Source organism: Crassostrea angulata, chromosome 1, assembly GCF_025612915.1.
Source record: "Crassostrea angulata isolate pt1a10 chromosome 1, ASM2561291v2, whole genome shotgun sequence".
In the NCBI taxonomy this organism is placed as follows: Eukaryota; Metazoa; Mollusca; class Bivalvia; order Ostreida; family Ostreidae; genus Magallana; species Magallana angulata.
Window position 1 is genome coordinate 32,438,653 of NC_069111.1, and position 17,145 is coordinate 32,455,797.

Consider the following 17,145-nt stretch of genomic DNA (forward strand, 5'->3'; position numbering starts at 1 on the left):
CAATGTTTTAATGATTTGTTGGGATGCAACTTCGTGGGTTTACTTGAATGTGTAATAATTAAGGACTGAGCTTCATAACTCCGTCGGGTGTTAATTCATGAGAGAGAGGAACTTTGTTTTGCACAACTCGATTTTCTGTTTTCATTTGAACATAGTTATGTTATACTAACCTTAGTAATACAAAATCATAATGTAATGTACAACGTTCTAAAAGACAAGCTGTTAGCGGGTTGGTTTCTATGATATTGTTCTAATCCCAGCTACTTCTGTATACAGCCAAGTTTTGGCGCCATACGTCACCAGCTACGATGGCGTCCTGGCGTTTCTTTACGTTGCGGTACAGGCTTCTTTAAATTGAAAACAAGGGCACCGCAAAGCGGAGCATCCCCTCGCGACATGACTTGTTGTAGGGGGATATTTATTATTTCGGAAAATACATGCAAGTTTTTCAGATCAAAATTAATCAGATCAAAATAAATATGACACAAGTATTTCTAAAATCCACTTTAAATACATAATATATATTTTATCCTAATCCCCAAGCTTTGTGGTGTATAAATTGGGGGGGGGGGTTGTTACCATATCCGTGGTTGCACAGTTTTCCAATTTCTAGCAGAAACTCAACACATGTACACATATGCTTTATAGTTAAATAATTTAGATTCATTGAGTGACATTCATTTTTATATGAGCATACATAAACGATCCGTACACGTTTTGAAACGTAGCTGAAGATCTTGCGATCTGTATTCTGCTCAAAAGGACAATTCTAGTTGCTTGTGGTATGTCAACCCATAGTAGTAGATATGCAGCTATTATTAATAATATGAAACAATCTTCGCGTGATAAATGTGCGATATCTGTTTAAGTCTCCTCTGAATTTTGGACTAGTTCTTTTGTAAGTAATACTGGAAAATTTGTCCGAAAGTCGACTGCTTGTTTCGATGTCAATCGGATGACTTTAATTTCTACAACTTTCACCTATGGGCATTCTTCTAACCCTCTAATACTACAAAACGTTTGGGTTTTTTACCTTTACTAGATTAAAATCCCAAAATAACAAGTTGTTGATTTGAACTGCATACAGTAGCGATTTACTTAAAGTCGTACATATAATTACCGGAAATGTCTATTGTCCAGTCGTACATAAATTCATGTTTTAACTTCGCTTTTTACGATAATTTAAAACCTATTGAATCAATTGACTTGGAATTCAATAGGATTTGTCCTTTTACCGTGCCAAAGAAGTGTACAAAGTTTGATGAATATTTATTCGAGGGTTTTCTTGGAATTTTGCTAAAGAGCTGACAATGGACACAAACACACACACACACACACACATACATACACACACACACACACACAGCAGCGATGCTATATCTCCCTCGCAACAAGTTGCGCGAGGGGATAATAAAGGTAATAAAAAGTCTTATCTGTGTTCAGTATTTTGTCATTTCCCAATGCAGAGGCTACATTCAAAGCTTGCCACTCCTGTGTTATCGCATGAAAAATTTCAGCGGTCGTCCGAATATTTTCAGCGCGACACTGCGATCGCCCTTTAAGTTTTAACCACACATTTAAAAAAAAATTAAACCAAGGGACTCTGCTGGCCAGCTGATGGAATTAATATTATTACTAGCCTCATAACCTTCATCATCTCTAGCTCAGTGTATAGGGACTTTGTAATCTTGAAACAAGAAATTTTGATTGGGCAAGTGGCGTGCTACTACGGGCCACAATTTATTTTCCAAAATGCCAATGTACTTATGCTTGTTAATAGTTCCTTCAACATTTGTTACATGTACAGTTCCCACACTATGGCAAGTTATGCTGACAATTCGTTGTTCTTTGGGACACACGCACTCGAGAGAACCAGCGTCATCCTTGGAGCGTCATGTAAAAATCCCCCGGTTCGCACCCAAAACAACTTGCTTTTTTTCAGTTGAAATGTCTTTATTCCACTGACCATTAACATTCAACCTGACTTAACCCTACAACAGTTTAGTCTCTTGTTTCTGTTTACCTCCCTTTCTTCCTCTTCTTTACAACACGTCTGTGATATAACATCGCTGCGATGTTCGTTGAACACTTGTTTGGGTCTGTTTTGTCAAACTACCCAAAGGGATATTACATGTACGGTTTGTCCGATCCAGCCCTATCTCTGTAGTCGCCCGCTTCGAGGTTTGTTTTTCGTGCTACCCTTTTTTTAAATCTTACAATAACTTCGGAAACTGTTCCACGACGAAAGTTCAGTGTGTCAGCAAAATACTATAATGTACATGCATGTCCCTTATTTTTCATTGATTTAATAATATGTTTCACGTTTGGGTACAATTCTTTACTTATTTCTGTTATCTTTATAACTGCATGTAAACAATCCACTATTATTGCTGGTGACGTATGTCACGTGTTTGTAGTTGCATACGTATGCGAGCGAACCAACAACTTAATAGTGGAGAACATATTTATGCATAAAATTGATAGTTCCGTAACCGATAGTCATCTAGTTCCAGAAGAACTGACGACTTAATCTTGTATCATTTAGGCTTTTTATTCTTAAAAGTATATATTAGTTTAGTGATTTTAATAAAAGCTTGACGTTTACAAGTATATGTAATCAAATAGTGTGCTATGTAAGACCAACCTTGAAATATATATGATCTATTTATTTTTGTAACAAATACAAAGCAAAGAGAACGTTAAATTCCTTGAAATTTATAAACGTTTAAAAGGTATTAATAAGATTAAAAAATTATCGGAAATTTTCAATCAGTATTGCCCTAAAACGAAGGATTATTATTTTGCACAATGAAACCTAATGATTATGTAACACTTCTGACACAGATATCGATCCTTTCATCCATTGTGATGGAGGTTATAGAGAAATACAATGTTGTTGATCTCCTAGTTCAAATATTAACATTTCACTCGTGAGATACCGAGAGCAAAGAAGACATATTTCTCGGCAGACAGCGGGAATCGACAGGAAGCTTTGGTTTGGAACTTTGTCTGTATCAGACCACCTGGATAAGTTTGCTGACTCCTCCGCAATAAATACCATTGTCCCTAACACAGATTATCAAACAAAGGGCACGATCTATATCGTTTCGGAACACAGCACGTTAAGAAAAAAATATTTCTGCAATTTAATCTTCATTCCACACATTTGTTCCTTTAAAATATCAAGAACTAACTCCAGGGTACTAATCTTTAAACGAACTAATGAATGGATTTTCGTTGACCCTCAATACCCTTTATATGTACACATGTATATCAAATCTTGTAAATGTATTTTTCTGTTTTATTTGAATTTAACAAATATATGATTGTATTATATTTTCATAAATTCTAATAAGACATTCTGAAAAATGCACAAACTAATCGAACTAGTCTATAAACCCTGGCAATGAAATATCAACCGACCATGTCTACTTTCCTGTGGTTTTTTTTTAGTCTCGGCACTCAAGATCAACGTGTCATCCTTAGGGCGGAAATTTGCTACGATATGATCTGCTACGCTATAAATCTGATAAACAAGGCAGTAAAGTGGACTTACAGTGCACCGATATGGTAACTGTCAGGTGCTGGTGAAACCGGACTGTCGATAACAGAGATCCTGATTCATGACTGCCGGCTATTCCGCTGACGTCCATTGTGTGTGCGAAAGACGGTGTACATAATCAATCAATTAAGATTTATATGTTGTGTCTCAAATACTTGCAATATTATCAGACCTTTTTCTTGGTGGCCTTTGTAAAATACAGTGGAAAGAACTTATATATTAATAAGAAAAACCGGATGTGGAAAGATGGGGTAACGTTAAATCAAATACAGACGCAAGATAATTTAGGACTTTGCAGATGTTGGGTTGGATAAGTTACTATGTAGTACATACCGATTTTTCTACGATAAAAAACTTTATAATTAAATTTAATTGAATTTTTCTTTCTAGGAATATCGCGCACGCGTAAGTTTTTCTGTTAATACCTGAGTTACTTCATTTTTAATTTAAGCGTGCCGATGAGAGATAATTTGTATAAATATTAAGATTTCACCGAGAGAAATTTCTTATTATAATTCTTGATTTATTGAGCCTATCTGCATAAAAAAAAGTTGGAATTCTTAAAAGTGTATTGAACAGACTACCTCAAAGAATAGATATAATAAAAACCAGTGTAATGATATCATAACGATCACACGCATATATACACGTTTTATGACTGTTATTATCTACAGTAATGTAGCTATATTCCATTGTCATCAAGTTATAATAAGGGTTGCCTTCTCAAAATTAATAAGTAAAAATGAAAAGTATCAACAAATGATGCATTGTCTTTTCGAGTCGAAATCAAGGACAAAACCTATTATATCACTTTTCCCCCCATATCGATCATTTTTGCCTTGTTGAAAATTGTTTTTGTTTCATTTCTTTGTAGATAATGAGGGCCTTAAGCAACGGCTTGTTTTCTAACGATATTTCTGATGTTGTTTAATTCCATTGCTATCAAAGAGAATCATTTCAAATTATTCTGTAACGAGTGTGCGAACAGCTGAATTACGTCTCTACTGCCAAACCCTTCTAAGACAGAATTTCTTCTTTAAATTCCAAATTACCGATTCCCATTTTGTATGGAATAAAAGAACATACAATAATACAAGGATTGATTTTAAATTATGTGTTTTCATGGGGATTTTTTTCTTACTTTATATATTTCATTAATCATGGTATTGATAAAGTCACAAATTCCTTGAATAATTTGTTCATTTAGTTACTGTAATAGCAAGCTTACTGGCTTTAGTATCCATGTAATATTCATACACAATTTACTAGTAAATTATATATCTACTGTTTATTTGCATTCCGCTAAAGTGCAGTTTAAACAATTAATGTTATAAAAGTATACATGCACATAAAAGGAGCACATAGAATATGTTCTTCTTCGACTGTTAAAATGCTTTCAATTGTTCCAAGGACTGTTATATTCGGACAGAGCGCTATTGAATATATAAATAAGGAGGATTTTAAAGCCCGTTTTGAATAAGTTCTATGACGGGCGTTCTATAGGAGAACATTTACAATACTATTGTACACCACATCGTGCAATGGAAGAGTTTTTCCACACATCAAGAAAATCCAAGATTCATCCTGTTAATCTTACTCTAGATCTGACACACGTTCTCTTGCTCAGTAATGAATACAATGCATTAAATTTTCTTCATACGTTCGCACGATGCAATTAGATAGACAATACCTAAAGTATATTCCGTCCACAATATTACACTATTATTATAAATACAGCTTTCAACAAAACAAAAAAGGATATTTTAAATAATAACTTTGTAATTTCGTTTTTATGAGCTCTAGATCTGTTATACAATTAAAACAGACATGGATAGGTGTTACATGTCAAGATAAAACTAAACGACTTAATTGTTCAATAAGTATCATCAATATAGACGAATGAATGAAAAATATCGGTGTGGGTCATGATTAAACTAAGTTTTAGTGGTGCAGGAATGAGTATGTAAAATGTTAATTTTCGGTGTTTACTCTTCATGGTCTGTGTGCTGGCGAATAATAGATGTATTTATAAACAATCGACACCCCTTTTATGCAGTGTTGAGGAATAACGCTGAATTATGTAGTCCCGAATTTTATTCACCTTTTTACAAAAAAGTGATTACATACTTGTATGATGTTATGTTACTATTTATTCAATCCTTCTCTCTCATCCTTGGGAATTCGAGTAAAATCAGCGAAATTTTACACAAGTCAACATTTTATAGTCGTTTATGTAATCATTCCATTAAAATACTTTGCTTATCAGTATAATTACAGTACAATTTCACTCTCATCATAAACCTAAAGAGAATGATGCTGGAATCTTAAATCTATTTAATGTAATGACTTCAGTTTAATAAATTATTGAAAGAAATGGAATTTTATTGCGAAATCATTTAAAGAAGCCAAAATAATTTCCAAAATCTATTAATGCAAAAGGACATAAGCACTTTGAGTGTCCTAAAACAAACAACACGTGAGAAGGATTTTACAAACATCTTATTTGCGAATTAAATAAAACAATCATTCATTACACTGATATTCAACCATTCAGGTGTAAAACCCATAAAATCTATAGTTTGTAGACATCAATTAACATTATGGTTTTTACACTTAAACGCAGTTCTATGTTGAGTTGACTACAGTTTGTAAATTACAGTGTTTTTGCAACTCGTAAGTACGGTCTCGCACTTAATAATGATAATTTTGCGTTGACTTTATATATGTACTGCATAGAACGGGCATTCGAAGATATTTCGAATTAAAATCATTTTTACTTTACCAGTTTAAATTTTGTAGAATTTGTAACTTAACAGCACTCACGCCTTATTCATTTAATGAATGAATAATTCTCAATTAATAAAGGAGATATCAAATATGAATGTTTACAGTAAATGGGAATTTTATTATCTACGTTAGTTTTTTTGCATGTTCAATCAAATTCACTTTCGCGGAATTGGTGAATTGTAGCAATCTTCAAGAAAAAAAATCATCTAAAAATACTTTAGTATTTGACTTTATCACTCATCGCACTCATTTTACGAAATTTAACGATTTTTTTTCTTGGTGTAAGATGAAACATGTTAAAGATGATATGAGCGCAGAATTCAATGTTCAGTTCATGATTGGTCATATTTTCATCACATTCCACTTATGATGAAATACGTTATCGCCTGTATAGTGGAGTGGCAAATCGCTTTCCATATGCAATATGCCACCCTTGCTGTCGCTTGTTCGGTGTGGGGTTCCAGTGAAAGCCCGACACTCCAAAAGGTGTAGCACGTTTGGTGATGATATATCTGGGTCTACTTTTTGCAGAAAACTGTTGGAAATCGTCCATGGAGTCACGTTTGCCATACGTTATAGACCATCCCGGTGATGCCCTTTTACCGTACGAAATAGCCCATCCTTGTCCTCGCTTTTGCGATTCTTCATCAGGTTTGTACGAGCCTGCACTGTACATTCCTGTTATCAAGTTCAGGAGTGTGTCATCTGCGTTCTTGCGTAATTCATTGCTTCCTGATATAGAAAACCCACTCGATCCTGTGCGAAAAGAGAAAGTGATAATGTCAATCATTGTTTGTTTGTACTATCTGTTTAATATAATTATAGAGTAATTGTTTATTCTTAAAACATTTTTTGCTTCATCAATATAAATACATTAGAGCTTTTTTTAACGATCCAAAAACTTTCTGGACAAATTCACATAACATAAGTAAGATATAACTACAAAATAGTTTGCATTGTTTTACGTCAACGGCACGTGAGTAGTTTCTGACCTGCGCGTGTATATTTGATATTTGAGAAGTATCAGTAAATGAAACACTTGGATAAAACAGAGAACACAACGACTGACAAAATATAAAGGTTTTGATTTGGAAGATTCAGATTAAAAAAAAAACATGACATGATATTGGATAACACAACGATAAGATATATATATATATATATATATATATATATATATATATATATATATATATATATATATATATATATATATATATATATATATATATATCAAAATGAAGTTATCAACGCACCCATGTGTTAAAGTGTTATATTATCTGTAAATGTCACCGGACGCATTCAGATAACCATTGGATTATTTCAACTATTCATGCAAGTCTCCTTTACTTTAAACATATGACGCATCATTATATTATCGAAGAAACAGTATTGGTGCTACGCGCTCCCTTCTTTCAACCATTTTTCTGTTTATTTCATTTATTCATTTAATTCTTTTAATGAATTGAAATAATTTTGTTTGGCTAACTGTGGTATTAAAAAGGCTGAAATATGAAATAAAGTGTCTCTCGAGCTCGATGACAACGTGACCTGCATGTATTGTTCTTTGTTCGATTAGTAGTTCATTTCTTTGTCGAAATTACATGTACATGCGCATGAAACCCGCGCTAAAAACAGTGCGTGCATGCTAATCTGGTCTGAATTAAAACGATGCACAATCACCATAGCAAGAAATATAAAGAAAATGTGCAACTCACATATTGTAGCTGTAGCATTTATTTGTATTTATTTAAATTAATAAAGAGACATAGATAAATGTTTATTTAATGTTTGAGTATTAGCATGCACTAACGAGTCACAATGTCAGCACAAATGCGTATAAATATTTGACTTTGAAGATCGGAGTGTTATGATTAGCATTGTTTGACATTTGCCATTTTACCTGACAGGTATATAGAAACAATAACTCTCAGTTGTCATTCACATTGTGCAAAATTCCCACTAGTCTTTTGTGATGCCTTGCAAATAAAATTGTAACCAACTGTCTTTAATCCCGATAACTCGTCAATATTTTTATATTCATAGTCAGTTTATGATGAGGGTTAGGGTACTGGATGTCTAACAGAAACAATGAACTAATGTTTCTATTCAAAACAGTATAATCGAACACCTCCAATGAATAATGCTGCTTTTGAACGAACTTATCAAAAGCTATCAATGGAAATACGATGTACCAGGAATATGGCCTCTATATTTACGAGAGAACGATAAATCCGAGACTAACCGACGTTTCTGAATGTTAAATGGGATGTCAATCAAGAATGATTAGAAAGAGAGAAAATTAAAGCGGTGTTTCGCAGCTCGTAATCTCGATCTACAGCGTCGAATCACACTTCCTGTGAATCGATGTATTGGATTGTGCCATAATCCGGTTAAACTCGTAAAACCTCCAGTATTTTCGAAATAAATCATCGTTAAATGATCTTTGAGAAATACAAAAAGTTATGTCGAAAGACTTGAGGTTCATGGGAATCCATGCACCTGTCATTCATCTTGTTGACAGCGCATCCTTATTTTTTTTAAATCTTGAGTATTTTAAATGATTTTGTCTGTATATGTTTTAATGAACATCAATTGCTACTTAAAGTTAAAATGGGATTTATAAGGAATAGTGCATAAAAAGAAACACATAATAACAATTTCGTCTTCTTAATTAGTATAGCTTTAAATATTTGATCAGATTATGTAATTATTTTTGGTACTTTGTACCCCAAAGAGGAGAAGGGATTTTTCGGGTCATTGTAGCTATATCAGAAGGCATGTTGACAGTTTCTTAAAATCTCTTCTGAAGGAAAAAGTATTGTAAATATGTTGCATTTAGCGTGCAAGATATTTTGCGGAAATTGATATTTTAACATGCTAGCGGGGATTTGAATTAGCGTTTTTCTGGATGCACCCATTCTTATACAAATATCCATGGCATTAAGCAAGTTTTTGATTTAGCGGAAGCCACTTTCTAAATACGCTAAATGAAATACACAACCAATGTAACACGTTTATAGTTACCACCAAAGTTTTTCATATTTTACCAAATTCGTGTTCACATTTCTAACTGTTTCATGTTTATCATGATGTTATTACAAGTTCTGTATTAAATCATTCGTTGCAAGTTTTTGGACATTTTTTTGATTCGGACTTTAACGCATGGTAACTTTTATCTTAAAACGAATACCAACGTAATCTTTTTTTTAAGAGCATGACACATGACATAGTCTGATATATTCACTGTAAACTCTGTTACATGTACCTGTCCACTCTCTAGAAAAGTTGATCATAGTTTAAAACATCAACAGTTAATTTTGTTTTGAAGACCTCTGTATTGACTACTAGAAAATTGAGGTACAGTGTATAGGTTTATTGTAAACAAACATACTCAAAGTTTGTTCTACTCCGCGTTGTAACATTTGATTTAAAGGATTTTATAGATAATGCTTTGGCAGAAATATCTAGGAAAATTTGCTGAATGAAATATTTCAACATACACTAGCTGTACGTACGACTACATACCAATTTTTTTAAAAAAATTTTTTAAGGGGGGGGGGGGGGGTTACGACTACAGCATTGATTGATATCGACATAATACATGAAAATCATAATGCAATTTAGAACTTGCAAATGGCGAAAGTTGTATGGTTCAATATGGAGTGCAAATCTGAAATTTTACTCATCTGTGCTTAATGAATAAGTTTCAATCAGCAAACAATCAAAAGGGAAGGGAATAAACAAAACAAAAATAAAATGAAATAACATACATGTATTTCAAAATTTATATCAGTTAACAAAAATAATCTTTAAGTTACACCTGTTGACGATTAATATTTATAGTTTGTAATCATACATTTTTTTTTCACCCAAAGCGATACAAGTAATGTATTGAATCGGACCAGTTTAAAGATACATGCATGTACAACATATGTCTTAGTTGAAAGTGTACTTTGAATAGTAAGTCATATATATAGTACTTATACCACACCATTTTTAACTAACATAATTATAATGTATTCCATGGCATGTAGTATTTTAATGCGCCTATCAAAATGAAAATCCCTGTAAAGGTATATGCGCTGTTAATTATATCGAGAAATGAAGTGTTCAATCTTGCAATATAACATAATTCAACGGACTCATACTTATAAAAGTAAATTATATTTAAATCAGTGATGTTTGTGTAAAACTATCAACATTTTTTATTGCTTTTGATGCAGGCTATAGATTATAATTCGTTTTTCCTGCCTTTTTCATTTTGTAGCCCAGGGTGCACTTGAGCGAGGGTCTCACCTTTTGTTTCATTACAATAATCACGCAACTCTTGATTCCTAATTCTTCACTTGCTGATTTTTAATCATCTGACGCAGAAATAAAATAAGCTTAACTTCCGCAGAACGTGATTCTGAAAGCGACCATTTCTACAGAAAATATGTACCTAAGTTCAGAACATTTAAAGGTATTTAGCTTGAAATTAAAAACATTCACAGAACAGCATTCTATGATTGTGTTTAATTTCAAGGGATTTTAATTTTCAATTCAGCAATTTTAAGTTAAATTATGAATGTATGAGTATGAAAAAAAGTTTCCTCTATAGTCGGTAATTACATGTACTTTAATCTTTTAGACGAGTATTCAATGATAAACAATAAACTTCTCATAAAATAAACTTAAATCTAATGATGACAATGTTTTGGACTACTTTTTATTCTTAACGACTAGTAGAACTTTATCGACAAAAGCCTCATAAATACGGTCATTTTCAAGGTATTTCCGATCAGTGTTAAGATGTCTGTCCAGTGTTTACAGAAGCAGGCTGTGGAAGAGTCGATACCTGATATATAATACTGATGCGGGGGATATTGTTTTTCCGTCGGCTCATATTATCCTGTAAAATTGTCACCTTGATCCCTCTAAGCCTCAGAACCCTTTTTCCTTTGGCTAACAAGCTTTTTCCTATGCTGTACATGCCGTCAATTTATCGCAATTTTCATTACCCATGGAGAGATTTTCGCGCCAAAGGAGTCATAATTATACGCTATCAAGACAAGAGTTGAAATTAATGTACGCCAGAGATTGATAGAATACTTAGTTAACTATGTTGGAATATCAAAAAGTTTTCCCAACGTGGTTCATATTTGTGGGCGTTTTATTATTACTTTGTTTAGCTGAAGCTGTTAAAGAAATCCCTCTAAATTGAAACAAAAAAAAAATATTGTAAAATTTTTTTAATCTTACCTTGTGCAATCATAAATACCACAGTCAACGACATGATGCAACAGTTTCCAGTTAATTCCATCAGTTCTTTTTTTATTTTATCTCCGAAGTCTCCCAATACGAGGAAATAGAAGCTTCTGTAATCAAGCAGTAGCAGTTGTTTAAATACACGTAAGATTCCTTCTATCACAACGAAGCCTATTGAATACCATCAAAGACAAAAGTCAGTAAAATATGCACCTCTTTGATTTCCTTTCGATGCCACGTGGAATGAAACAAAAAATAATTGTTACGTCGTCGTTGTAACGTCAGGACCGTCAAATACTGTTAAAGATGTTTGCTTCTCATCGAAATGTGATAAATTCGCGTTGCAGAGAGTCTCTTTAGAATCAGATAAAGTGGCGTGGTGAACCGTAATCGACATATGTCGAAGACGATTGGTTTTTATAACAACGCGCGCATCCTAGACCCGTCCCCCTTTCGCACCCGTCTCGTTGGCGGGTAATTAACGGGAGGAGGAAGACAATGACCATAATGTTAAATTTGCTATCGTTCGTTGATCGAGTAGTAGGAGGTGGGGATGCTCCTCGGCACGTTGTAGTTGACAGGTCCGAGATTTATCGTTGCTTTCAATTATATCCATAATAGGTGCAACCAAAAGCAATTTGGGAAATTATTCGCGCTAAGATCGCTAAAAATGGTTGTCTGGTGAGAGTTGTGGTATACTTTGTAGATTTACTACAAATAGAATATAGACATAATATATTGTTTTAAGTAACGATATATATGTACTTTGCTTGGGGCCTTCGAGTATTTAACGAGACGTGATCGTGTGCTGATACTTCATGCTGACTATAAGTAGATAGTTCAGAATAAGTAAAATGACAGCTGAAAGAACGACCAATTTCCTCCTAAGCTTCGACTTTACAGTACAAAGTGTGATTCTTTAATAACTTAAAGACATGGTTCCTTGTCAAAAACAAAGCTCAATTGTCTCTTACACCGATACACGAAAATACAAAGTGTTATTAGTGAGGAAACGGTTTTTAAAATAAGACGTGTTCTTTAAATGATTAAAATCTAGTTCAAGACTGATATTTTGGTTGTGTCACTTAAAATCGGATTGAGATGACAATTGCACATAGAATACATGTACCTCTGTATCGTTGGGGGGGGGGGGGGGTATAAGAATCACCTTGTCTGTCCGTCCGTCTGTGCAATCGTGTCCGGTTGATATCTTTCTTATGGAGAAACATTGGAAGTTCTTACTTCACACAAAGATTGCTTATGACCTAAGGGTGTGTCATGACCTTGACCCACGGTCATTAGGGCAAGATCAATGGCAGAAAAAGTGCAAAATGCGTGTCCAGTATATATCTTTCTGTTGTAGAAGCATTGAATGTTCTTACTTCACAGAAATATGGCTTATGACCAAAGAATGTGTCATGACATTGACCCAAGGTCATTTGGGTAAAGGCAAGGTCACTGGAGGAAAAGTGCAAAATTCATGTACGGTCCATATCTTTCTTATGGACAAATATTGACGTTCTTAATTCATATAACGATGGCTTATAACCTGAGGGTGTGTCATGACCTTGACACAAGATCAATTGAGGAAGTTGAAGGTCATTGTTTCAAAAATGCTTAATTCCTCCTGTGTCATGTCTTGTGTTTATGGAATTTTTAGAAGCTAAAATTTGATACAAATCTTGCTTGTCTCAGGCAACATCAAATTATTTTTAGATTCTCGTCCTCGTCTCTCTGAAAATGGCCTGCCGCGATGAATTTTTTGTTTGAAAAAAAAGAAGTGTGGAAAAAAAAATTTCCGGAAAAAATCGGGCTCAGTATACCAATAATTCAAAATGTTTAAATATTAAATGGCTGCTTGACATGTGGATTTCGTTTGATTCGAGTCATGCTTGTTAACGTAAGGATGCAAATGTCCTCATCCATTAACAGTTAACTTAAAATAAAATGGAATTAAAGGATAGAAATTGGTTTGTTTACTCATATTAGCATTAACAGTTTAAAAAAATAGAGCAGTTGTTATTTATAGAAAATGGACGGTGAAATAGATTCATCCAATATTTTCTGTACGCGTTATGGTTTTTTCCTTAGCGGGGGGTATCAATTGTGAGCCCGCTCACAGTACCCCTACTTTGTCCAGGAAGGAGGGGGGGGGGTATCGATGGATACTTAAGTTTGCCAGAGAGTCCGAGGCTTATTTTCGGTAATTTTACTAGGTGCATTCGAATTTCTCACGAGATGGAGAGCCAGGATCCACTGTCTCCCCGAGCATGAGTCATATGCAGTCAAAGTTAATTCCAGTTGAGTTTAAAAATAACAAATACATTTAAAAAGTACAGTATTCATGTATTGTAGTGCTTCTTTAATCTTAGAAAAAAACAAATCAAATGTGTGCTCTCATCAACATCATTTTATAGGAATGACCGATCGAAGCAATAATTCAATTAGCAACACCAAGCATAAAGCATTCCCCACCCGATGAGTGAACACATTGTTTGGCTATTCAATTGACACTATTGTTAAACCATAAAACTTGGCTCCCATAGGAAAACGCCAGAGCGAAATGATGAGCCGACGAACCAAGCATGTCATATTTTTTGCGGAGTCTTTGTGGTTCTTTGCGGGTAAGCCTAGCCGTGATGAACTCAGGAAGTCCTAATCAATTTAATTATTCTATAATAACGAGTGAGCTTTCACCTTTCTGACGCATGTGGCGTGCTAGAGATTTATACTTGTTTCAATATAAATTGTTTTCTCGGCGAGTCCTTACAATATGTAATTGCGAGCGAGTTTTCAATCATATGGATTTCAATATTACTAATTAAAGATAACGAACAATCAAAAGCTTGACATGTATGTCGGAATGTAAAAACCGTACTTTTATTTGGCTCAAGACGTCATAACACGAATTTGAAATATCTTGTTTGACAGCGACCGAGTTTAGAAATGTTTCTATCATGATAATGAAAACAACCGCATTATCTGAAATCAAGAGCAATGTTTATATTGATGTTTCAGTGACAAGCCAATAGTAGTACCCGTTGTAAGCTGCTGGTCAGCAATGTCGATTTCATGTAACTATTCCTGTTATCGATTTGCTAATCATTCAGTTTATTATACATGATGATACATGTGCCTAAAGAATCTTTATGTTACGAGATATCTAACAGTTTGATACATATAAAATTAACATATGTTTAAGGTTTGTATTTACGCAATAACTAACCTGTATACACTCTTTAATAATATATTTAAATATTTTGCCACCCTTGTGTTAGAGGATATGAACAGTTTGATACACATAAAATATCATATTTTTAAGGCATCTATTTACGCAATGACTGACTTGTATACACTCTTTAATAATATGTAAAAATATTTGCCACCATCAATTTAATTTCTTAAATGAAATTCAAAGTACATGTACATAGTTAACATGACTGTTTTTTCCGGTACATAGATATCAAAATGCATATTTAAAAAATGCCAAGGACACCTGCGTATTCTGTGTGTTTTAAAATGTATATTAAAGTACATGTAACATTAATATTGATTGGTACATGTAGGACAGATAACAGTGGAATCTTCCCTTGACATTTAATATGCCCAAAACAAATTAACACCGCAAATGGAAAGATTTCTTGATACGGAAAGCCAATTTATGTACGTATAAAATATAAGGAATCTGATACCACACATATTCCTTATTTTATTAATTAGCTTAACAAACATAGTTGGGGCTAATAATGGATAGAGAAAAAAAGGCGGAAACTTGTATTGAAGTGACTTTTCCCTCATTTTTATATTATCATTTAAAAAATAACACCCCCATCAACAATCATTTGAGTTGTTTTAAAAACATTTATCATAAGTTGTCAAGTAAGAACAGTTCTGATATTGTGTGTTGTTTCATAGTTGCACTCTTTCCTCCCACTACCCTTTAAATAACTCCCTCTTTGTACTACTCGGGAGTACTGTCAACTCACATGACAAACTTATTGAATGTTATCAAGTAAATTTTATCAAAGAACGTAAGTATTTGAAGGTGTATGTAATCTATCTTTGTTTTGAAAATTGTTGCAAGCTTTTAAAATTAATTTTAAAATGTTTTGGTTTTATGTAAGCTAATGAACATTTAACGATTAACTAGTTTTAACTTTAAGATTCCTTCAGGACGAGGTATTTTTAGTTTTGGTGTTATTTAACCCCATATTTGCAAACCTTTTTGTAACTCAACTATTACTTTATTGTTTTCTTTTTAAAAACATTATGAATTTTTTTTGGGCAAATAAACTTGGACTCATTGGAAATTATTGACCACAGAGATAAGGTAATTTTTTTTTTTTTTTTTTTTTTTTTTTTTTTGAGATAAGGTAATATAATATTTAGCAGAAGCTCAGAGCGATGCAGATTATAAAACATTGCGTGTTTGTATATAGATTTATGTGGAACATTGGTTGACAAAAATATTTTGTTAACTCAGATGTTGTAGTTATAATAACCATACGGAGAAAGACACAGCTGACAGGAGAACAATTCTGCGGTTCCCCCCTTGTTCACCAAAACAACCTTGTGGACGTCTGGTTATGAGCCCTCTAAGACAAAGATGGAAGGACGGCAAAACAATTGAAGAGGATGGCACTGCACGTTCACCCTAAAACCTGAACAGTCATCTAGATTTCAAGGAAATCCAGAACGCCCATGAAATTCAGGATACAGAGACGATCAGGAAAAACAATTCGCTCTCCATCCAAGAAATATGCAAAAACGAAAAGTTAGACTTCATACACTTTAAAGACGACAACATCTACCTCGTCACATTTACAGACATGAATACCGCATCTAAACTTCTACATAGAATATCTAGTAACAGTGATAGACAGTGCTTGTAAATTGAACAGGCAATATTTGTGTAAATAGTTCAATTTTAATTTAATTGTTAAATTTAATGCATCCTTCAAAAAGATGTTATTAAAATTATGTCATGTTTTGTGCATATACTTATATAAATTGCAAATATCTAAACAGTGTTATTTGAATTTTGAAAAATGACGTAAGATGCAGTATTGTTTTGGAAAAACTTACTTTAAAGAAACATAGATTTCTAAACAGTGCTATTTTCGGGACTTGAACACTATTTGAGTTGTTATGTAAACAAAGCTCTAGTAACATGTTAATTTACTAATAATCCATTGAGAAAAGTGGCATCTTTTTGACAACATGACTCGTGGAAAACAATATAAACTAATTCAATATGTTCATAAAAAAAATTAATACTATTATCAACAAAAAGAGCAACATTTGTTTGAAACTTACATCAATACAACATATATGTAAACAATAAAAAGACTCATTAAAGCATTATAAATTCCTACATTTATAATACTAGACATTAAAATCAGAGAAATGAAACTTTAAAATTTTAAGCTCAAATCTTGCCTAGGCTTGTTTAAAAAAAAATAACCAATGATGAAATATTTGTTTAACTTTGAAAATCTAGATTTATTATTTTCATTTCGATACATGCTCATAAAACTGATTAAAGA

General features: G+C 33.2%; 1 protein-coding gene across 1 annotated transcript; it reads right to left on the reverse strand.

The window, feature by feature from the left end:
* Positions 1-6,044: 6,044 nt before the first annotated feature.
* On the reverse strand, positions 6,045-12,005 carry LOC128166449 (uncharacterized). The gene is made up of 2 exons (XM_052831624.1): positions 11,594-12,005; positions 6,045-7,105 (listed from the first exon to the last, which is right to left on the reverse strand). The coding sequence occupies exons 1-2, from the start codon at positions 11,652-11,654 to the stop codon at positions 6,729-6,731; spliced, it is 438 nt and encodes a 145-aa protein (XP_052687584.1). The 5' UTR covers positions 11,655-12,005; the 3' UTR covers positions 6,045-6,728.
* Positions 12,006-17,145: the final 5,140 nt, after the last annotated feature.

Coding starts and splice junctions, on each gene's coding strand:
- LOC128166449 (XM_052831624.1), bottom strand. CDS start 11,654: ATGGAATTAACTGGAAACTGTTGCATCATGTCGTTGACTGTGGTATTT. Junction 7,106..11,593: donor GGTATTTATGATTGCACAAG/GTAAGATTAAAA, acceptor CTTTTCGCACAG/GATCGAGTGGGTTTTCTATA.